General features: G+C 48.5%; 2 protein-coding genes across 4 annotated transcripts in view; both read right to left on the bottom strand.

The window, feature by feature from the left end:
- mri1 (methylthioribose-1-phosphate isomerase 1) overlaps positions 1–4,161 on the bottom strand; it is an 11,124-nt gene extending 6,963 nt beyond the window's left edge. Inside the window, exons 1-3 of the mRNA XM_027031493.3 lie at positions 3,697–4,161; positions 2,106–2,329; positions 178–347 (exon numbers count right to left, since the gene is read on the bottom strand). Of these exons, the coding sequence (XP_026887294.1) occupies positions 178–347; positions 2,106–2,329; positions 3,697–3,828 (526 nt within the window). The 5' untranslated portion in view covers positions 3,829–4,161. The remainder of the gene's footprint in view (positions 1–177; positions 348–2,105; positions 2,330–3,696) is intronic.
- A 214-nt stretch (positions 4,162–4,375) lies between these two features.
- Positions 4,376–24,283, bottom strand: part of cc2d1a (coiled-coil and C2 domain containing 1A) — a 28,396-nt gene continuing 8,488 nt past the window's right edge. For all 3 annotated transcript variants that reach the window (XM_035535001.2, XM_081701469.1, XM_081701470.1), the window contains 14 exons: positions 24,216–24,274; positions 23,769–23,885; positions 23,408–23,481; positions 23,184–23,242; positions 22,873–22,924; positions 22,332–22,431; positions 21,992–22,082; positions 21,089–21,250; positions 8,887–8,942; positions 7,327–7,399; positions 6,987–7,113; positions 6,443–6,519; positions 6,196–6,243; positions 4,376–6,050 (listed from right to left, as the gene is read on the bottom strand). In XM_035535001.2, the coding sequence (XP_035390894.1) occupies positions 6,018–6,050; positions 6,196–6,243; positions 6,443–6,519; positions 6,987–7,113; positions 7,327–7,399; positions 8,887–8,942; positions 21,089–21,250; positions 21,992–22,082; positions 22,332–22,431; positions 22,873–22,924; positions 23,184–23,242; positions 23,408–23,481; positions 23,769–23,885; positions 24,216–24,274 (1,128 nt within the window). In that variant the 3' untranslated portion in view covers positions 4,376–6,017. The remainder of the gene's footprint in view (positions 6,051–6,195; positions 6,244–6,442; positions 6,520–6,986; positions 7,114–7,326; positions 7,400–8,886; positions 8,943–21,088; positions 21,251–21,991; positions 22,083–22,331; positions 22,432–22,872; positions 22,925–23,183; positions 23,243–23,407; positions 23,482–23,768; positions 23,886–24,215; positions 24,275–24,283) is intronic.

The raw sequence follows: 24,283 nt of genomic DNA, 5'->3' as shown, positions 1-24,283 counted from the left end.
ACTGATAGGTTACTTGGCACTGAGAGTTTAAATACTTAAATAATATCCAATGACCAACCCATAAGATTATCAGAATTGTTCTGGAACGTCTCTTGCTGGGAACAAAGACACCTGCAGGGACTCCCAGAGAGATACACAGAGAGACACCCAGTGGGATACACACAGTGGGACACTGACCAAGTGCAGTTCCATATCCAGCTGTAGCGAGGCTACCGGTATTGCAGTGTGTGAGGATGGTGACAGAGTCTCTCGGCACTCCTGACAGGATGTGCTGGGCACCGTAGTTACCGATCTTCCTATTGTCTTCTACGTCTCGCTCCAACATCTCCTCAATCCAGCCAATAACACTGCAGAGAGGCGAGCCCAAAAGGAAAGAAGGTGCATTAGTCTTCCTGAGTCTCAAATGAATGTCCAAACCCCAAGCCACACTCTACACACACCTATAGTCTATACTATACAAGGTCATAACAACAACTACTTTGCATCAGTGTGCGAGTGGATTGAGCAGCAGAAAATTCCACTTCTCGCACACAGCATTCTGTAATCATTCCGCTCAGCTGTTCTTATTCCCGTCGGAAGCATTCCAAACTCCATCCGCTCCGACTCCACTCTGCTGTCTCTGTTTCCCCACTCCTCACTCCCTGCTCCGATCAGGCTTCTGCTTTAATATGCGTTAAAAATCTGAGTTCTTAGTTTGAGACTAAATGAGATAAACACTTTTTATTTTAATAAATATTTTAATAAAGGTGTCGTGTTTTATTGGACTGAAACAAAACCAGCAGTAGGCTGCAAAAATTCTCTCATCGAAAATTGCTTAAACCAAAAACCAATAATATTGTTTAACCTACTGTGCCTCGTGCAGGGACTTGTCCCTGTAGGCCGGAAACTATGTCGTGTTGAGACACATGTCTTTTTACATTCTACAATGAGATCTTGGTGATAATGGTGACCACATGGGTATGTAATGGTGTCATTAAGAGTTTTAATTAGGGCCTTCTGACACCTAGAGAACATCAAGCTTGCAAAAATACAGGGTGCAATTTCATTATTGGCCGTGGTCACATGTTGGACCTTAGAGGTACTGGAGTGAACCCGGAGCAAGAGAAAACACCAGGGCTCCAACTTTATGGAAATCAGCTCCTCACTCAGGGCTGAACTGCATCACTTTGCTCCCACTCTCATTCTATGCTACATACATATACTCATTTACATTTACTGCATTTAGCAGACGCTCTTATCCAGAGCAACTTACAAAGTGCTTTGTCATTTACTCATAGAACACATCCAAGTACAGTACCGTAGGTTAGAGTCCAATATACCAATGAACTAGAATACTGTAGAAATACAGGGATCAATGCTGATACCTAGAAGTACAAAATACATAAGCTCTATCTTAAACAATGATAAGTGCAATAAACAATAAGTACTAGAGTTTGTTAAACATCATAAACAATATCCTACAATAAGTACTCCACACTATACACACACACACACAATATTATACTATACACTATATACTATACTATACTAACTAACTAACTACCTACACACACACACACACACACACACTCTTTACTACACTATACACACATATACTCTGTGCTGTACTATACCAAAGGCAGTGGTGGCTCAGCGGTTAAGGTACTTCACAAGTAATCAGAAGGTTGCTGGTTCAAGCCCCACCACTGCCAAGCTGCCACTGTTGGGCCCTTGAGCAAGGCCCTTAACCCTCAACTTGTGTTCAGTCAAAATTCTAAGTCGCTTTGGATCAAAGAGTCAGCTAAATGCTGTAAAATGGAAACATATACACTGAACTATACTATACACACATAAACTATCAGTGCTGAGGACTGATTGAAATCACTGTTTAACAGTATTTGGCATCACTAGTGTACGCTTCAAAACTAAAGTGCCTTTTCCCTGCGTCTTGCCCTGTATCTCCAGGAAGCAGCTAAAGATACTCTGGGGAGGCGCACCACAGTGGAGTCTGGCAGGTTTACTAATTTAGCATTGGTTCCTATTAATGGAACAGACATGTTTACCTCCATGAATATCCTCTTCTACTCTTTTCTGTTCTGTTTCTTCTCACTCCCCCCCTCACTCACCTCCCACGGAGCTGCTCTCCGCTCTTCTCCATGCTTTCGTTCTCCGTGAACTCCATCAGCTCCTGGGCGGCCCGGCCCATGTTGACAGCCGTGGGGCGGGCCGACGTCAGGCGGCACAGAGACTCCCGGATAAAGGTCACGGGGTCGTCGCCCCCGGCGCCCGCCCGTAGCTCCACGGCCAGACTCAGGCAGCCCACGATGGCGATGGCGGGCGCACCGCGCACCTGAGAGGTTAAAGGTCAGCAAACGATAGGGTCACCACTGACAAACCAGTTGGTGTCTTAATAACAGAAGGCACGGGGAAATGTGAAAGACAACTACTGTTCTCTCTCCGTCTGTCACCACACACACCTGGCTCCATCACTACCTCCTTTCTGAACACTTTACTCTCAGCCTGATAACCACTCAGAGCAAAGTCTCCTAAACTGCTCTGTGTACTTAGGAAGGGTTACTAAATGAGGTTTGGGAGGATGTCATCGCTGCACACCTCGGAATGTGTTAATATGCCATCGTGCACATACACAGGAGAAGAAGCTGCCATCATGACATCATTTTATTGTGAGGAAAGGCTGGGTCATTATGACATGCCTGTTGCAGCCAGAACTGACCCCGTAAAGCCTTTGACATCTTTGATGGTACGATTGTGACACAGTAACAGTCCATCTTTGATTGGTTTATAGATCTTGGTTCTGTCTGATGTTGTATGTTTCATCTGGTCAACCATTGAATCTGCTTCTCCAGAGACGCACGGTGGAAAAAAATTATGAATGAGTAGAACAGCCTTTCTGTAGCTGTTTATGAATAAAAACAACAACAACAACAACAACTGGTGTTTGAACAATGAGCTTTTGTTGCCACTGGCAAACCAGCAAGTCCCGTCATTTATGCAGTCCGATAGAGATGAGAGCTTTAGCGGAGCGGGATGACATGAACTACAACAGGCGGAATGGGGGCGGGGCGCCAGTTTGATCAATAATGCATGGAGTAGGTTTGCTGTAACGGGGTGCAATGTGCACGACACGCAGAAAACCAACTAATATAATGAATATGGCAATTAAGCGATGATACGACACTCACAGCGTGTTACAAAAAAGTGTATATATATATATATATATAAAATCCTGTCTACAAAGATGCTTTCAAAAATAAAAGGATTTTAGTTTCTATACTGTTTAAGATGAGGGTAACATAATATGTATAATGTATAATATAGATTCCACATTGTTAAAGGTTTGAGCGACTCTCCAAGCATGCCCTTGGTATCCATCCGTGAACCCCGACGTCAAGCGCACGGCTCGTTTGAGGGCAGCTCAAGTAGCTATGCAAATCACGCACACTCTCACACACACACACTCTCACACGCACGCACGCACGCACACACACACACACACACACACACACACACACACACACACACGCACGCACACGAACAAAAGCGCGACCCCGCGCTCTCGCTTGACACAAAGAAACATCTGCCTAGCGCCTTCGCTTTCTCCACGCGTATCGTGCTGCGTGCAGCGGGATGCGAACGGGGGGGGGAAGAGGCCAACGCGGAAGATGTAAAGGAGCTGGCGTGGCGGTCTCCTCCTACCTTCATGGATTTAATAGCCTCATAGCCGTCCTGCACCGAACGGATCTCCTCGAACACCGTCTCGTGCGGCAGCAGCAGCTGGTTGAGGATCTGTAAAGACCCGATCCGGTACCGGACCGCTTCCAGCGTCATGACCCGCTTCGTGCCTCAACCGCAGCGCTGCTAACCGCTATCAAAGCACGCTCGTTGGGGGTAGTGTCACTGTCTTCGGCGGAGCAGTGGTCTGCTGAAGACGGGGGGAAACGCGACGCGCGAGGTGTGGGTGCGATTTCAGGGGGCTACACGGTGCACCTCAGCAGCGTTCGCTCTCGCGCTGACACACGGAAACCACGCGCTCACTTCGACAGGAAACGGGCTCTTGGCAACGCCCACTTTCGGTCTTCAGGCGCGTTCCCGCTCAGACACGCGAACATGCAACCCAGAGAAGCGAGGGTCTTTTTTTTTTTTTTTTTTTTTTTTTGTGCGAAGGGTTACTAATTTAACATTCAGTGTTTTATCATAGCCGAGGTCTTGGTTTTAAACCAACAAGATATGTTTCAGTAAAAAAAAAAAAAAAATAGCCCTCTCATTTTCATTCCAACCACACTGACCTGTGAACTCATGACATGGAGGGAACGATGAAATAAATAATCCTGTTCAACAACTTCTGGCTCATTTGGAACCACATCAACACACCACAAAACGATAACTGTGATATTTTAATGAGTAGTTAAGCCATTTATCCAAAATAATGGACAGTGTCATTCTACATTAAGCATCCGTAGATTTAGCCATCACTAGATGCATACAATATTAAGTTTGCTTTCAAAAATACATTACATACATTAATACATACATTTGTACTGATTGCCATAACCATTATGAAGAAAAAAATGGGAATAAAAAGGTTACAAACCCCAAAGCTTCTGACACTTCTTCTAAATGAGTGAGTGTAAGGTGGAAGGTGGGGGCAGACAGACAGAGACTGTGGTTTTGTGATTGTCTCATTACAAAGAGAAGACAGAAGAATCTTAGAATCGGTGGTTGTCACGGTAACTAGTTCTAGAAAACACAGACTCTAATCCATAAATACCTTGCTGAAGGGACTTTGTGTTATGAAGGCTACATAGTTGCCCACGCTGCTTTCAATAAGTTTAGGGCAGGGTTACTCATCTCTGCACCTGGAAATCCACCAGCCTACAGGGCTTGGCTCCTATCCCAAATTATCACACTCGGTGACCCCGTAAAACAGTGGGGGCCGGCTCCACCCCTGCATGGCGGGCCTTCTGCACACTGGATGAAGTCCTGAGTTAACCACCACTTCTAGGAGGAATGGTGCTGTGCTGTAGTGCCTCCCTCTGGGACCCAGGAGTACTCCTGTTCTACACTACGTCCATGACAGATTACACCCTTAATCTGCTGTTAATACATGTGTATTAGAGAATGTGGGTGACTGACACACACACACACACACACACACACACACACACACACACACACACACACACACACACACACACACTCGCGCGCATGCAAACACATGCTCATATTGTCAGTGCACAGGGTGACAGAGACACTAAGAAAGAAAAGAGATCTACAGTGATCAGAAACAGTCATACTCCTTCTGCAGGTCTGTAGTGTATGGTAAAAGTGCAAACCATTTAAACTTCATACATTACTTCAGCCTCAAACACTGCCGTAACCTGTGCACTCACATATAAAACACAAAACTAATCTGGGATAAGATCCCCCTACTGGTCATAGAGTCTCATCCAGTATGACATCAAAGCATAAATTGACCTCAGTTCAGCACTAATCACTAATGTCTGCTCATTTAAAAACTCCCAGAGCAATGGTGCTTATTTATGGCCAGACTGGAGTCATATGAATCAACCCCTTCAGAGTCCTGGACTGGGATCAGTGTTTACCCTCGCCACAATGTAATGAATAATGAATCGTGAATATGACCCTGTAGATGCAGGCAGCTGAAATCAGAACTGTACGTTCACTGCTGAAGAGTTTACTGAACACACCCAGAATCCCAGTGTGTGTGTGTGTGTGTGTGTGTGTGTGTGTGTGTGTGTGTGTGTGTGTGTGTGTGTGAATCAAAAGACCAGGTGTCTGACAATGACGCTGCAGATTTATAGGAGCAGTCAAAAGGAGGAGTGTGTGTGTACGGCTACCAGGTGAAAGTTGAAGAGTGTGTGTGTGTGCGTGCGTGCGTGCGGGTGTAAGAAAGACCAGTCAAGAAAGGGAGTGTATGTAGGAAACGTGTGTCATTGTGTGACTCGTCTTGTGCTGTGTGGGAACTGTCTACATTACGACTTCAGTTCCCAACATGCTTAGACACCGCGCCTTCTCCTGAGGGATTCCATCTGAGAGGAAGGGGGGGGTAGAGAGAGAAAGAGAGAGAGAGAGAGAGATTGAGTGTAAGTGTGTGTGTGTGCGCGCGCGCATGCAAGGGGGAAGTTAACACATGACCTCAGTAGTAAGGAATCAATGGCAATTTTGTGAACTTACTTCATTTTCCACCATTTTAAGTCTCCCCAGAGCATCTTTAGCTGCTTCCTGCAGAAAGAGAAAAGAAAGAGTGAGAGAAAGAGTGAGAGAATGAGTGAGAGAGAGGGGGGGGGGAAGGGAAGGGGGAATTCAGAGCGGGAATATGTATAACCACATGTGAGACGGAAAAATGGCAACATTTTTATGGTCATTTATTTGTACTGGTGTGTGAGTGTGTGTATGTCTGTCTGTCTGTATTTTTACTCACTCTGTTGCCTTCACTGGAAAACTTTTTCACTGAATCAGCAAGACCATGAGCAAACCTCCTCAACACATTGTCATACTCTGATATAAAGAGAGAGCCACGGAGAGAAGAAAGTGCCACACATGATATTTGTATGGTAAGTAAGATTAGGACTGTGTGTGTGTGTGTGAGAGTGTGTGTGTGTCAGTGAGTGTGTGTGTGTGTGAGTGTGTGTGTGTGTGTGTGTGAGTGAGTGTGTGTGAGAGAGTGAGTGTGTGTGTGAGTGTGTGTGTGTGAGAGTGTGTGTGTGTGAGAGTGTGTGTGTGTGTGTGTGTGTGAGTGTGTGTGAGTGAGAGAGTGTGTGTGAGTGAGAGAGTGTGTGTGAGTGAGAGAGTGTGTGTGTGTGTGAGTGAGTGTGTGTGAGTGAGAGAGTGTGTGTGTGTGTGTGAGAGAGTGAGTGTGTGTGTGAGTGTGTGTGTGTGAGAGTGTGTGTGTGAGTGTGTGTGTGTGTGTGTGTGTGTGAGAGAGAGTGTGTGTGTGTGTGTGTGTGAGTGTGTGTGTGTGGTACCTGCTAGTGTTGCTGAGGATCCTCTCTCCAGGTAGGACTTTTGCCAGTGCAATCGGTGGCAAACTTCCTTATGCTGGTTTATTAGGTCAGGCGGTGGATCCTGCCTGCTTTTCGTATATTCTCCAATCTGTGGAGAGCATAGAGATGACTGACACAAGCTAAACATTTTAAAAATAAGCACAGTAGTATAAAGAACATCATAGAAAGAGTTATACACACACACACACACACTCACACACACTCACACACACACACACACACACACACACACACACACACACACACACACACACACACACACACACACACACACACACGTGCCCCCTGCGCTCACACAGACCTTCCTCTCAAGTCTTTCTTTGTCATAGTTGAGGAGGCTGAAGCTGTGGAGTTTATATTGAGGAGGAGAGAAACTGGAACAGACAGAAAAAAACCAGGATAAGACAAACTCACTCAAGTTTCATGTCTGGTTTATTCGTCACATACATAGTCATACTCAGTATAACTCACACACACACACACACACACACACACACACACACACACACACACACACACACACACACACACACACACTCACTCATACACACACACACACACACACACACACTCACTCATACACACACACACACACACACACACACACTCACACACACTCACTCATACACACACACACACACTCACTCACACTCATACACACACACACACACACACACACACACATACACTCACACACTCATACACACACACACACTCTCACACACACACACACACACACACACACACACACACACACACACACTCATACACACACACACACACTCACACACACACACTCATACACACACACTCATACACTCATACACACACACTCATACACTCATACACACACATACACACACTCTCATACACTCACACACACTCACTCATACACTCTCACGCACTCACTCACTCATGCACGCACTCACTCACTCACTCACGCACGCACTCACTCACGCACTCACGCACTCTCACTCACTCACTCACTCACGCACGCACTCACTCACTCACGCACTCACTCACTCACTCACGCACACGCGCACTCACTCACGCACACGCACACACTCACTCACACTCACTCACGCACGCACTCACTCACGCACACACACTCACTCACACACTCACTCACGCACACACTCACGCACGCACTCACGCACTCACTCACGCACGCACGCACTCACGCACGCACGCACTCACTCACGCACGCACACACTCACTCACGCACGCACACACTCACTCACGCACTCGCACGCACGCACACACTCACTCACGCACTCACTCACGCACGCACACACTCACTCACGCACTCGCACGCACGCACTCGCACTCACGCACGCACTCACTCACGCATGCACGCACTCACTCACTCACGCATGCACGCACTCACTCACGCATGCACGCACGCACTCACTCACGCATGCACGCACTCATGCACGCACTCACTCACTCACTCACGCATGCACGCACACACTCACTCACGCACGCACGCACTCACGCACGCACTCACTCGCACTCACTCACGCACGCACTCGCACTCACTCACTCACTCACGCAAGCACGCACTCACTCACGCATGCACGCACACTCACGCACGCACTCACGCATGCACTCACTCACTCACGCACGCACGGTCACTCACTCACGCACTCACGCACGCACTCACTCACGCACGCGCGCACTCACGCACGCGCACACTCACTCACTCACTCACGCACGCACTCACTCACTCACGCACGCACTCACTCACGCACACTCACTCACGCACACACTCACTCACGCACACACTCACTCACGCACACACTCACTCACGCACACACTCACTCACGCACACACTCACTCATGCACACACAGAGGCCGTTACCTTGTCTGAATTTTCTTTCCATGATCATCGCGAGGTTTAGATTTGGGCGCGGGAGCCTATGAAACAGAAACGGAACTGTACATTTCCACAATACCCTCTTTCCTCTCGTGCCTCCTCTCTCCTTCCACCTCCTCCATCTTGCCCTTCGTGTCCTCCTTTATTCTTTTACTCGCTACTTCTTTCTTGGATCACCTGTCTGGCTTAACATGCCGAGCGGTAAAAGCACGTAACATATACCACGCAGGAGAAGGCAAGTACAGCCAGCGAGAGGCACGTGGAACAGTTTCCTCATACACTTTCCCTCCTCAAATTTCGCTGTACGTGTGCCGAGTGTGTGCGTATGTGCGTGCCCACACACACACGAGCAGACATAATCAAACACCAATTCTTCAATCACATGACTTAACAAGGTATGATCTAGAAGTGTAACAGATAGACCTAGGTGAGTGTGTGTCAAGGTACTGGTAGCAGCACTGAGCAGTGTGTCGTGCGCTGTGGTGTGTAGTGTGCAAAAGTGTGTCGTACGCTGTGGTGTGTAGTGTGCAAAAGTGTGTCGTGCGCTGTGGTGCGCTGCGGTGTGTAGTGCGCAATAGTGTCGTGCGCTGCGGTGTGTAGTGCGCAATAGTGTCGTGCGCTGCGGTGTGTAGTGCGCAATAGTGTCGTGCGCTGCGGTGTGTAGTGCGCAATAGTGTCGTGCGCTGCGGTGTGTAGTGCGCAATAGTGTCGTGCGCTGCGGTGTGTAGTGCGCAATAGTGTCGTGCGCTGCAGTGTGTAGTGTGCAATAGTGTCGTGCGCTGCGGTGTGTAGTGCGCAATAGTGTCGTGCGCTGCAGTGTGTAGTGCGCAATAGTGTCGTGCGCTGCGGTGTGTAGTGCGCAATAGTGTTGTGCGCTGCAGTGTGTAGTGTGCTGCGGTGTGTAGTGCGCAATAATGTCGTGCGCTGCGGTGTGTAGTGTGCAATAGTGTTGTGCGCTGCGGTGTGTAGTGCGCAATAGTGTTGTGCACTGCAGTGTGTAGTGCGCTGCGGTGTGTAGTGTGCAATAGTGTTGTACGCTGCAGTGTGTAGTGCGCAATAGTGTCGTGCGCTGCGGTGTGTAGTGTGCAATAGTGTTGTGCGCTGCAGTGTGTAGTGTGCTGCGGTGTGTAGTGTGCAATAGTGTCGTGCGCTGCGGTGTGTAGTGTGCAATAGTGTTGTGCGCTGCAGTGTGTAGTGCGCTGCGGTGTGTAGTGCGCAATAGTGTCGTGTGCTGCGGTGTGTAGTGTGCAATAGTGTTGTGCGCTGCAGTGTGTAGTGCGCTGCGGTGTGTAGTGCGCAATAGTGTCGTGTGCTGCGGTGTGTAGTTTGCAATAGTGTTGTGCGCTGCAGTGTGTAGTGCGCTGCGGTGTGTAGTGCGCAATAGTGTCGTGTGCTGCGGTGTGTAGTTTGCAATAGTGTTGTGCGCTGCAGTGTGTAGTGCGCTGCGGTGTGTAGTGCGCAATAGTGTCGTGCGCTGCGGTGTGTAGTGTGCAAAAGTGTTTCGTGCGCTGCAGTGTGTCGTGCGCTGCGGTGTGTAGTGCGCAATAGTGTCGTGCGCTGCGGTGTGTAGTGCGCTATAGTGTCGTGCGCTGCAGTGTGTAGTGCGCAATAGTGTCGTGCGCTGCAGTGTGTAGTGCGCAATAGTGTCGTGCGCTGCGGTGTGTAGTGTGCAATAGTGTCGTGCGCTGCGGTGTGTAGTGCGCAATAGTGTCGTGCGCTGCAGTGTGTAGTGCGCAATAGGGTTGTGCACAATAGTGTCATGCGCTGCAACGTGTAGTGCTCTGTGTACTGTGCTGTGTTCTGGGAGTTTGCAGTGTTCTGTGCGCTGCAGTCAGGGGAGACAAATCACTCAGGCTCCGATCGAGCCACCACAAGGTGCCTGCCTGTAAGGCAGAACACTTGGTTTTCGAACACTTCCTGCTATTATGGACTTTGGTTACCGGATTTAATATGCGCCTTTTCATCTCTTAATTGGCGTAAGCAGGAGAACAGGGTGCAATTGTGCGCTGCGTGCAGGGACGTGTTGCACAGTGAGGTGGTGTCTGGTTTCTTCACATCTGGGATAGCTTTAGGGCTTACATTTCTGGCTTAGACCAGATTTACAGTAAGGGCCCTGTTCTGACAGCCCTGCTGGGTGTGTGGGTATGTGCTCCTCTCTACTCCTAACCACTCCTGCATGTAATGTTAAAACTAGTTTAAGTCTCTTCCCCTCCATTTTTAGCTCTATGTCTCCACCTATGTACAGATGCTGGGTTCTCCTTTTCTTTATGCATTCACACTCACTCCCTGTATGTAGGTACATATGTGTTCTATCTTCCTATGTGTATGTGTACATACGTGTTCCCTTTCCCTGTGTGTATACATGCGTGTTTTCTCTCCGTGTTTGTGTCTACATACAGGCTCTCTCTTCCTGTGTGTGTGTGTATATATATATGTGTTCTCTATCCCTGTGTGTGTGTATATATGTGTATGTACATTCATGTTCTCTCTGTCTGTGTATATTTGTGTGTGTGTAAATACTTACATGTTCTCTGCCCCATGTGAATGTGTACATACGTGTTCCCTCTCCGTGTGTGTGATGTGTACATACGTGTTCCCTCTCCCTGTGTGTGTGTGTGTGTGTACATACGTGTTCCCTCTCCCTGTGTGTGTGTGTGTGTGTGTACATACGTGTTCCCTCTCCCTGTGTGTGTGTGTACATATGTGTTCCCTCTCCGTGTGTGTGTGTACATATGTGTTCCCTCTCCCTGTGTGTGTGTGTACATATGTGTTCCCTCTCCGTGTGTGTGTGTACATATGTGTTCCCTCTCCCTGTGTGTGTGTGTACATATGTGTTCCCTCTCCCTGTGTGTGTGTGTACATACGTGTTCCCTCTCCCTGTGTGTGTGTGTGTGTACATACGTGTTCCCTCTCCCTGTGTGTCCATACGTGTTCCCTCTCCGTGTATGTGTCCATACGTGTTCCCTCTCCCTGTGTGTGTCCATACGTGTTCCCTCTCCCTGTGTGTGTGTGTCCATACGTGTTCCCTCTCCCTGTGTGTGTGTGTCCATACGTGTTCCCTCTCCCTGTGTGTGTGTGTCCATACGTGTTCCCTCTCCCTGTGTGTGTGTGTGTCCATACGTGTTCCCTCTCCCTGTGTGTGTGTGTACATACGTGTTCCCTCTCCCTGTGTGTGTGTACATACGTGTTCCCTCTCCCTGTGTGTGTGTGTACATACGTGTTCCCTCTCCCTGTGTGTGTGTGTACATACGTGTTCCCTCTCCCTGTGTGTGTGTGTGTACATACGTGTTCCCTCTCCCTGTGTGTGTGTGTACATACGTGTTCCCTCTCCCTGTGTGTGTGTGTACATACGTGTTCCCTCTCCCTGTGTGTGTGTGTACATACGTGTTCCCTCTCCCTGTGTGTGTGTACATACGTGTTCCCTCTCCCTGTGTGTGTGTGTGTGTGTACATACGTGTTCCCTCTCCCTGTGTGTGTGTGTGTGTGTGTGTGTGTACATACGTGTTCCCTCTCCGTGTGTGTGTGTACATACGTGTTCCCTCTCCCTGTGTGTGTGTGTGTACACACGTGTTCCCTCTCCCTGTGTGTGTGTGTGTACACACGTGTTCCCTCTCCCTGTGTGTGTGTGTGTGTGTGTACACACACGTGTTCCCTCTCCCTGTGTGTGTGTGTGTGTGTGTACACACACGTGTTCCCTCTCCCTGTGCGTGTGTACATATGTGTTCCCTCTCCCTGTGTGCGTGTACATAAGTGTTTCATCTCCCTGTGTGCGTGTACATACGTGTTCCATCTCCCTGTGTGCGTGTACATACGTGTTCCATCTCCCTGTGTGTGTACATACGTGTTCCATCTCCCTGTGTGTGTACATACGTGTTCCATCTCCCTGTGTGTGTACATACGTGTTCCATCTCCCTGTGTGTGTGTACATACGTGTTCCATCTCCCTGTGTGCGTGTACATACGTGTTCCATCTCCCTGTGTGCGTGTACATACGTGTTCCATCTCCCTGTGTGCGTGTACATACGTGTTCCATCTCCCTGTGTGCGTGTACATACGTGTTCCATCTCCCTGTGTGCGTGTACATACGTGTTCCATCTCCCTGTGTGCGTGTACATACGTGTTCCATCTCCCTGTGTGCGTGTACATACGTGTTCCATCTCCCTGTGTGCGTGTACATACGTGTTCCATCTCCCTGTGTGTGTGTACATACGTGTTCCATCTCCCTGTGTGTGTGTACATACGTGTTCCATCTCCCTGAGTGTGTGTACATACGTGTTCCATCTCCCTGTGTGTGTGTACATACGTGTTCCATCTCCCTGTGTGTGTGTGTGTGTGTGTACATACGTGTTCCATCTCCCTGTGTGTGCGCGCGCGTGTGCATATGTGTACATACGTGTTCCCTCTCCCCGTATGTGTGTACATACGTGTTCCCTCCCTGTATGAGTGTGTTTGTGTGTGTACATACATGTTCCCTCTCCCTGTGTCTGTGTGTGTGTGTGTATGCATACGTGTTCCCTCTCCCTGTGTGTGTGTGTGTATGCATACGTGTTCCCTCTCCCTGTGTGTGTGTATGTGTACATGTGTACATACGTGTTCCCTCTCCCTGTGCATGTGTATGTGTACATACGTGTTCCCGCTCCCTGTGTGTGTGTGTGTACATACGTGTTCCCTCTCCCTGTGTGTGTGTATGTATACATACGTGTTCCCTCTCCCTGTGTGTGTGTATGTATACATACGTGTTCCCTCTCCCTGTGTCTGTGTGTGTGTGTATAAATACGTGTTCCCTCTCCCTGTGTGTGTGTGTGTGTGTGCATACGTGTTCCCTCTCCCTGTGTGTGTGTGTATGCATACGTGTTCCCTCTCCCTGTGTGTGTGTGTGTATGTGTACATGTGTATACATACGTGTTCCCTCTCCCTGTGTGTGTGTATACATACGTGTTCCCTCTCCCTGTGTGTGTGTGTACATACGTGTTCCCTCTCCCTGTGTGTGTGTGTGTGTGTGTATACATACGTGTTCCCTCTCCGTGTGTGCGTGTGTATACATACGTGTTCCCTCTCCGTGTGTGCGTGTGTGTACTTACGTGTTCCCTCTCCCTGTGTGTGTGTGTGTACTTACGTGTTCCCTCTCCCTGTGTGTGTGTGTACTTACGTGTTCCCTCTCCCTGTGTGTGTGTGTGTGTACATACGTGTTCCATCTCCCTGTGTGTGTGTGTACATACGTGTTCCATCTCCCTGTGTGTGTGTGTGTGTGTACATACATGTTCCCTCTCCCTGTGTGTGTACATACGTGTTCCCTCTCCCTGTGTGTGTGTGTGTGTGTGTGTGTGTATAAATACGTGTTCCCTCTCCCTGTGTGTGTGTGTGTGTACATACGTGTTCCCACTCCCTGTGTGCGTGTGTGTGTGTGTGTGTGTGTGTGTGTACAAACATGTTCGCTCTCCCTGTGTGTGTGTGTGTACATACGTGTTCCCTCTCCCTGTGTGTATACGTGTTCCCTCTCCCTGTGTGTGTGTGTATACGTGTTCCCTCTCCCTGTGTGTGTGTGTGTACATACGTGTTCCCTCTTCCCGTGTGTGTACATACGTGTTCCCTCTCCCTGTGTGAGTGTACATACATGTTCCCTCTCCCTGTGTGAGTGTGTGTGTGTGTGTACATACATACGTGTTCCCTCTCCCTGTGTGTGTGTGTACATACGTGTTCCCTCTCCCTGTGTGTGTGTACATACCCCCGTGTGTATGTACACACACACTCCCCGTGTGTGTGAGTGTGTGTGTGTACATACATACGTGTTCCCTCTCCCTGTGTGTGTGTGTGTGTGTGTGTGGACATACATGTTCCCTCTCCCTGTGTGTGTGTGTGTGGACAAACATGTTCCCTCTCCCTGTGTGTGTGTGTGTGTGTGTGTGTGTGTACATACGTGTTCCCTCTCCCCGTGTGTGTACATACGTGTTCCCTCTCCCCGTGTGTGTACATACGTGTTCCCTCTCCCTGTGTGTGTGTGTGTGTGTACATACATATGTGTTCCCTTTCCCTGTGTGTGTGTGTACGTACATATGTGTTCCCTTTCCTTGTGTGTGTGTACATACGTGTTCCCTCTCCGTGTGTGCGTGTGTACATACGTGTTCCCTCTCCCCGTGTGTGTGTGCGTGTGGACATACGTGTTCCCTCTCCCCGTGTGTGTGTGTGTGTGTACATACATGTTCCCTCTCCCTGTGTGTGTGTACATACGTGTTCCCTTTCCCTGTGTGTGTGTGTACATACATGTTCCGTTTCCCTGTGTGTGTGTGTACATATGTGTTCCCTTTCCCTCTGTGTGTGTGTGTGTGTGTGTGTGTATATACATACGTGTTCCCTTTCTCTTTGTGTATGTGTGTACATACGAGTTCCCTCTCCCTGTGTGTGTGTGTGTGTGTGTCCATACGTGTTCCCTCTCCCTGTGTGTGTGTCCATACATGTTCCCTCTCCCTGTGTGTGTTTCCATACGTGTTCCCTCTCCCTGTGTGTGTGTACATACGTGTTCCCTCTCCCTGTATGTGTGTGTGTCCATACGTGTTCCCTCTCCCTGTGTGTGTGTCCATACATGTTCCCTCTCCCTGTGTGTGTTTCCATACGTGTTCCCTCTCCCTGTGTGTGTGTACATACGTGTTCCCTCTCCCTGTGTGTGTGTGTGTATGTGTACATGTGTACATACGTGTTCCCTCTCCCTGTGCATGTGTACGTGTACATACGTGTTCCCTCTCCCTGTGTGTGTGTGTACATACGTGTTCCCGCTCCCTGTGTGTGTGTGTACATACGTGTTCCCGCTCCCTGTGTGTGTGTACATACGTGTTCCCTCTCCCTGTGTGTGTGTGTCCATACGTGTTCCCTCTCCCTGTGTGTGTGTGTCCATACGTGTTCCCTCTCCCTGTGTGTGTGTGTGTGTCCATACGTGTTCCCTCTCCCTGTGTGTGTGTGTGTGTCCATACGTGTTCCCTCTCCCTGTGTGTGTGTGTACATACGTGTTCCCTCTCCGTGTGTGTGTGTACATACGTGTTCCCTCTCCCTGTGTGTGTGTGTACATACGTGTTCCCTCTCCCTGTGTGTGTGTGTACATACGTGTTCCCTCTCCCTGTGTGTGTGTGTACATACGTGTTCCCTCTCCCTGTGTGTGTGTACATACGTGTTCCCTCTCCCTGTGTGTGTGTGTAAATACTTGTTCCCTCTCCCTGTGTGTGTGTGTACATACGTGTTCCCTCTCCCTGTGTGTGTGTGTACATACGTGTTCCCTCTCCCTGTGTGTGTGTGTACATACGTGTTCCCTCTCCCTGTGTGTACATACGTGTTCCCTCTCCCTGTGTGTGTCCATACGTGTTCCCTCTCCCTGTGTGTGTCCATACGTGTTCCCTCTCCCTGTGTGTGTGTGTACATACGTGTTCCCTCTCCCTGTGTGTGTGTGTACATACGTGTTCCGTCTCCCTGTGTGTGTGTGTACCTACGTGTTCCGTCTCCCTGTGTGTGTGTGTACCTACGTGTTCCCTCTCCCTGTGTGTGTGTGTACCTACGTGTTCCCTCTCCCTGTGTGTGTGTGTACCTACGTGTTCCCTCTCCCTGTATGTGTGCATACGTGTTCCCTCTCCCTGTGTGTGTGTGTACATACGTGTTCCCTCTCCCTGTGTGTGTGTGTACATACGTGTTCCCTCTCCGTGTGTGTGTGTGTACATACGTGTTCCCTCTCCCTGTGTGTGTGTACATACGTGTTCCCTCTCCCTGTGTGTGTGTGTACATACGTGTTCCCTCTCCCTGTGTGTGTGTGTACATACGTGTTCCCTCTCCCTGTGTGTGTGTGTACATACGTGTTCCCTCTCCCTGTGTGTGTGTGTGTACATACGTGTTCCCTCTCCCTGTGTGTGTGTGTGTACATACGTGTTCCCTCTCCCTGTGTGTGTGTGTGTACATACGTGTTCCCTCTCCCTGTGTGTGTGTGTGTACATACGTGTTCCCTCTCCCTGTGTGTGTGTGTACATACGTGTTCCCTCTCCCTGTGTGTGTGTGTGCATACGTGTTCCCTCTCCCTGTGTGTGTGTGTGTGTGTGTGTGTGTGTACATACGTGTTCCCTCTCCCTGTGTGTGTGTGTGTGTACATACGTGTTCCCTCTCCCTGTGTGTGTGTGTGTGTACATACGTGTTCCCTCTCCCTGTGTGTGTGTGTGTGTACATACGTGTTCCCTCTCCCTGTGTGTGTGTGTACATACGTGTTCCCTCTCCCTGTGTGTGTGTGTACATACGTGTTCCCTCTCCCTGTGTGTGTGTGTGTGTCCATACGTGTTCCCTCTCCCTGTGTGTGTGTGTACATACGTGTTCCCTCTCCCTGTGTGTGTGTGTGTGTGTGTGTGTACATACGTGTTCCCTCTCCCTGTGTGTGTGTGTGTACATACGTGTTCCCTCTCCCTGTGTGTGTGTACATACGTGTTCCCTCTCCCTGTGTGTGTGTGTGTGTGTACATACGTGTTCCCTCTCCCTGTGTGTGTGTGTGTGTACATACGTGTTCCCTCTCCCTGTGTGTGTGTGTGTGTACATACGTGTTCCCTCTCCCTGTGTGTGTGTGTGTACATACGTGTTCCCTCTCCCTGTGTGTGTGTACATACGTGTTCCCTCTCCCTGTGTGTGTGTACATACGTGTTCCCTCTCCCTGTGTGTGTGTGTGTACATATGTGTTCCCTCTCCCTGTGTGTGTGTGTGTACATACGTGTTCCCTCTCCCTGTGTGTGTGTGTGTACATACGTGTTCCCTCTCCCTGTGTGTGTGTACATACGTGTTCCCTCTCCCTGTGTGTGTGTACATACGTGTTCCCTCTCCCTGTGTGTGTGTACATACGTGTTCCCTCTCCCTGTGTGTGTGTGTGTGTGTGTGTACATACGTGTTCCCTCTCCCTGTGTGTGTGTACATACGTGTTCCCTCTCCCTGTGTGTATACGTGTTCCCTCTCCCTGTGTGTGTGTGTATACGTGTTCCCGCTCCCTGTGTGTGTGTGTGTACATGCGTGTTCCCTCTTCCCGTGTGTGTACATACGTGTTCCCTCTCCCTGTGTGAGTGTACATACATGTTCCCTCTCCCTGTGTGAGTGTGTGTGTTTGTGTACATACATACGTGTTCCCGCTCCCTGTGTGTGTGTGTACATACGTGTTCCCTCTCCCTGTGTGTGTGTACATACCCCCGTGTGTATGTACACACACACTCCCCGTGTGTGTGTGAGTGTGTGTGTACATACATACGTGTTCCCTCTCCTTGTGTGTGTGTGTACATACGTGTTCCCTCTCCCTGTGTGTGTGTGTGTGTGTGTGTGTGTGTGTGTGGACATACATGTTCCCTCTCCCTGTGTGTGTGTGTGTGTGTGTGTGGACATACATGTTCCCTCTCCCTGTGTGTGTGTGTGTGGACAAACATGTTCCCTCTCCCTGTGTGTGTGTGTGTGTGTGTGTGTGTGTGTACATACGTGTTCCCTCTCCCCGTGTGTGTACATACGTGTTCCCTCTCCCTGTGTGTGTGTGTGTGTGTACATACATATGTGTTCCCTTTCCCTGTGTGTGTGTGTGTACATATGTGTTCCCTCTCCCTGTGTGTGTGTACATACGTGTTCCCTCTCCCTGTGTGTGTGTGTACATACGTGTTCCCTCTCCCTGTGTGTGTGTGTACATACGTGTTCCCTCTCCCTGTGTGTGTGTGTACATACGTGTTCCTTCTCCCTGTGTGTGTGTGTACATACGTGTTCCTTCTCCCTGTGTGTGTGTGTGTGTACATACGTGTTCCCTCTCCCTGTGTGTGTGTGTGTGTATGTGTACATGTGTACATACGTGTTCCCTCTCCCTGTGCATGTGTACGTGTACATACGTGTTCCCTCTCCCTGTGTGTGTGTGTACATACGTGTTCCTTCTCCCTGTGTGTGTGTGTGTGTACATACGTGTTCCCTCTCCCTGTGTGTGTGTGTATGTATACATACGTGTTCCCTCTCCCTGCCTGTGTGTGTACATATGTGTTCCCTCTTCCTGTGTGTGTGCGCGCGCGCGCATGTACAGACGTGCTCCCTCTCCCTGTGTGTGTGTGTGTGTGTATATGTGTGTGTACATACGTGTTCCCTCTCCCTGTGTGTGTGTGTGTGTGTACATACGTGTTCCTTCTCCCTGTGTGTGTGTGTGTACATACGTGTTCCCTCTCCCTGTGTGTGTGTGTGTACATACGTGTTCCCTCTCCCTGTGCATGTGTACGTGTACATACGTGTTCCCGCTCCCTGTGTGTGTGTGTACATACGTGTTCCCTCTCCCTGTGTGTGTGTGTACATACGTGTTCCCTCTCCCTGTGTGTGTGTGTACATACGTGTTCCCGCTCCGTGTGTGTGTACATACGTGTTCCCGCTCCCTGTGTGTGTGTGTACATACGTGTTCCCTCTCCCTGTGTGTGTGTGTACATACGTGTTCCTTCTCCCCGTGTGTGTGTGTGTGTACATACGTGTTCCTTCTCCCTGTGTGTGTGTGTGTGTACATACGTGTTCCCTCTCCCTGTGTGTGTGTGTGTATGTGTACATGTGTACATACGTGTTCCCTCTCCCTGTGCATGTGTACGTGTACATACGTGTTCCCGCTCCCTGTGTGTGTGTGTACATACGTGTTCCCTCTCCCTGTGTGTGTGTGTGTATGTATACATACGTGTTCCCTCTCCCTGTGTGTGTGTACATACGTGTTCCCTCTCCCTGTGTGTGTGTACATACGTGTTCCCTCTCCCTGTGTGTGTGTGTGTGTGTGTATACATACTTGTTCCCTCTCCCTGTGTGTGTGTGTGTACATACGTGTTCCCTCTCCCTGTGTGTGTGTGTGTGTGTACATACGTGTTCCCTCTCCCTGTGTGTGTGTGTGTGTACATACGTGTTCCCTCTCCCTGTGTGTGTGTACATACGTGTTCCCTCTCCCTGTGTGTGTGTACATACGTGTTCCCTCTCCCTGTGTGTGTGTACATACGTGTTCCCTCTCCCTGTGTGTGTGTACATACGTGTTCCCTCTCCCTGTGTGTGTGTACATACGTGTTCCCTCTCCCTGTGTGTGTGTACATACGTGTTCCTTCTCCCTGTGTGTGTGTACATACGTGTTCCCTCTCCTTGTGTGTGTGTGTGTGTGTACATACGTGTTCCCTCTCCCTGTGTGTGTGTGTGTGTACATACGTGTTCCCTCTCCCTGTGTGTGTGTGTGTGTGTGTGTGTGTGTGTGTACATACGTGTTCCCTCTCCCTGTGTGTGTGTGTGTGTGTACATACGTGTTCCCTCTCCCTGTGTGTGTGTGTGTACATACGTGTTCCCTCTCCCTGTGTGTGTGTGTGTACATACGTGTTCCCTCTCCCTGTGTGTGTGTGTGTGTACATACGTGTTCCCTCTCCCTGTGTGTGTGTGTACATACGTGTTCCCTCTCCCTGTGTGTGTGTGTGTGTACATACGTGTTCCCTCTCCCTGTGTGTGTGTGTGTACATACGTGTTCCCTCTCCCTGTGTGTGTGTGTACACATACGTGTTCCCTTTTCCTGTGTGTGTGTGTACATACATGTTCCCTTTCCCTGTGTGTGTGTGTACATACATGTTCCGTCTCCCTGTGTGTGTGTACATATGTGTTCCCTTTCCCTCTGTGTGTGTGTGTGTATACATACGTGTTCCCTTTCTCTTTGTGTGTGTGTGTGTGTGTATACATACGTGTTCCCTCTCCCTGCCTGTGTGTACATATGTGTTCCCTCTTCCTGTGTGTGTGCGCGCGCATGTACAGACGTGCTCCCTCTCCCTGTGTGTGTGTGTGTGTGTGTGTGTATATGTGTGTGTACATACGTGTTCCCTCTCCCTGTGTGTGTGTGTGTGTACATACGTGTTCCCTTTCCCTGTGCGTGTGTGTATGTGTGTGTGCATACGTGTTCCCTCTCCCTGCGTGTGTGTACATACGTGTTCCCTCTCCTTGTGTGTGTGTACATACGTGTTCCATTTTGGAATAAGGCTGTAACATAACAAAATCTGGAAAAAGTGAAGCGCTGTGAATACTTTCCGGATGCACTGTATGTTCTCTCTCCGTGTGTGTGTGTGTGTGTACATACGTGTTCCCTCTCCCTGTGTGTGTGTGTGTGTGTGTGTGTGTGTGTGTGTACATACGTGTTCCCTTTCCCTGTGCGTGTGTGTGTGTGTACATACGTGTTCCCTCTCCCTGTGTCTCTCCCTGTCAGGCGTGATGGTGGGCGGGTCCAGGACCAGCCATTTCTCTGTGACAGACTGGAGCTGGACTCCTCCGAGAGGCTCTCTGATCCTCACCCGCACCTCTAGCTTCCCGCCTGTCGGCTTACGCCCATCCAGCACCTACACGCACACAAAGCATGTATATTACGACCACAGTCTAGACAACACGGCCATAACACAGACGCCGAGTTATGCGACAATAACTGGATCAGGTGGAATATGGAATAAGAGGACCTGAGACAAAAAGGGATGTATTGTACCGTCAGCATTGTATAATGCAGTGTGCGTCATCAGGAGTGCTGCCAAAACAATAAACAACTTCCACACTGCAAAATATCTATCCTCAAACAAAACAATACAATTCTACACCAACTCCCTAAACAGAAAAACAGACACAAACCACAAACAAACAGGCACCACTCCGTAAACCAGGAACTGTTTACAAGTATTTACAGCCTCCATGGTCTTCACACAGGGCCCGCACAAACTAACAGCAAAACGGGAGACATTGGGAGATGGGGAGGACACAAACCACTGGGCTAGTGGGGTGAGGAGGGTAACCAAGACAATTCCAAACACACACGTATGCACACACGCACACAGAAACATACACATGCTGCTTCTACAGATCATCTCAGTGTAAATTGTGTAAAGAAAATAAGCAATATTTCTTTTAAAAGTGTATCTGTGCACCACCTGCGATGTGTGGCAATAGCTGTGTGTCTGTGTGTCTGTCTGTCTTTGTGCCTGTGAGAAAAATTCCCATTTGGTTGTGATTCAATTGAGGGTATATGAATGAACATGTCTTTGTATTGGTATTCTGCATTTTATATGGTGTGTCACCATGTGCACGTAATCCACCTCTATAATCTCTCTGATCTCACAGTGATTCTCCAAGGCCTCAAGTTTCAGCTGCGCATTTCCCACCACCTTATCCGTCTTGAAGAGGCTCCTAAGCACACGCACGCACACACACGCGCGCACACACACGCACACACACACACACACACACACACACACACACACACACACACACACACACACACACACACACATTTAATACTTCATCACCTCCCAAATGACTGGGTACAGATGTCAATATATGAACTGAGGACACCCCCAGCACGCCAAACCAAGGAGCCAAACTGATAGCTGGAATCAGAGTTCCGGAGGGAAAACTGAACCCCCCCTCAAATCTCACCCTTTGTGTATGACCTCAAACTTGATGCCTTTGGTCTGCACCACTCTCTTAAAGCCTCGGTGGGTTCGATTAATGTGCAGCTTAAACTGCTCTTTAAACTCTAAGAAAGAGAAAGAGCGAGAGAGAGAAAGAGAAACAGGAGAGTTCACGATAAGGTCACTCACTGAGCATCAGGAAAACTGTGAGTGTGAGAACGCATTGCCACATGAAGCTGAAAGTTTGTGCTCCATCTCCAAATACTGTTTGTGCTGCTTTGATTTGGGAGAAATGCTTAACGAATAAGAAACAGTAAGTACATGTCCAGGAGTGATGTCTCAGTAAACAGAATGGATAATATACCTAATTTAAAAAAAATAAAAAAATAAAAATCAACAAATATTATTGTCTTGGTTTGAAATGAGATTTAAGGTACTGAGGTTCCACTGACTAGTGAAATACAACATTAAACATGTAAATAAACCAGCACAAATGTATGATTTATTCCCCTTGTTCACAGACAGGGTGTGTTTGAGCTTGTGTGTGTGTACATGTACAGGCACACCTGGACAGTTTGTGCTTTTCACAGTGTTTGTCTTGTCTTTCTGAGCTTCTTCCTACAGGGCAAACAGTTTGATGATTGAAAGTGACTACATATTAGATAGATAGATAGATAGATAGATAGATAGATAGATAGATAGATAGATAGATAGATAGATAGATAGATAGATAGATAGATAGATAGATAGATAGATAGATAGATAGATAGATAGATAGATAGATAGATAGATAGATAGATAGATAGATAGATAGATAGATAGATAGATAGATAGATAGATAGATAGATAGATAGATAGATAGATAGATGTATCTTACTGCACTAGGGAATGGAAACTCAAAGCGCACACTTGGATCCAAATCACTGGCTGAAACTCCTGTAGACCAGAGACAGACAGAAAGTCACACAAACTGAAAACCCTACACACAAACCCTTTTCTAGAATATGCTCGCTTTCTCTCGCATGCCTATCTACACCGCCCACACACGCCCACATACACCCACGTACACCCACGTACACCCACGTACACCTATACACCCACCTGGAGGAGTTGGGAGGTTGAGTCCTTTTACGATTGTCAGTAACATTTCACTGGCTGTCAGGTTAGGAAAGATCCTGATGAAAGAGACATACAGAAGGAGAGAGCACACACACACACACACAATCACACACAATTCAGACTCCTTTGTTGTTACTTGACAGTGTTGGGGGGGTATTGCTTAATATTAAGGTGTGTGTGTGTGTAGGTGTAGGTGAATCTGTTGTTACTTCAAAGTGTTGGGGGGGTGGTGTTACCTAATTTGTGTGTGTGCGTGCGTGTGTGTGTGTGTGTGTGTGTGTGTGTGTGTGTGTGTGTGTGTGTGAGAGAGAGAGAAAGTATGTGTGGGTGAATTTCATGTTACTTGACAGTGTTGAAGGTGCGCTCCTCAGTGTGGTAGCTGGGTACTGGAAGTCCTTTGGCGTGACATTTCTTTAGCAACTCAATATTATTCATACACTCCTCACCCAGCTTCTCAAACCTATAGACACACACACACACACACACACACACACACACACACACACACACAAAATAAAAATAACAAGGAGCTACATTTTCTCACAATCATTTAAGTCACACAGGTTTGTTTAACCAGCACTAAATGATTTTTTCTGCAAACAAAAAAACTAACAAACAAAAAACTTCACCAACAACAACAAAGGAAACAAAAACAAACAAACAAATGAACAAACAGAAAACAGAACTATGATGAACACAAAATCCACACAAAGTGGCAGTTAAAGTACGGGGGCCATGAGAGTGAAGAAAGGTGAGTGTTGGTCCGAGTGCAGAGCAGCAGCGCGCACACCTGACGGTTTCTGCCACGTTGCCCATGTGAGTGAAGTGCTGCGATGAGGTCAGGCATTTCTGTGTGGA

Source organism: Electrophorus electricus, chromosome 18 (genome assembly GCF_041902795.1).
Source record: "Electrophorus electricus isolate QZ-2024a chromosome 18, ASM4190279v1, whole genome shotgun sequence".
Lineage (NCBI taxonomy): Eukaryota > Metazoa > Chordata > Actinopteri > Gymnotiformes > Gymnotidae > Electrophorus > Electrophorus electricus.
Note: the sequence above shows the minus strand (reverse complement) of the source record. Positions and strands in the feature narration are given on the sequence as shown.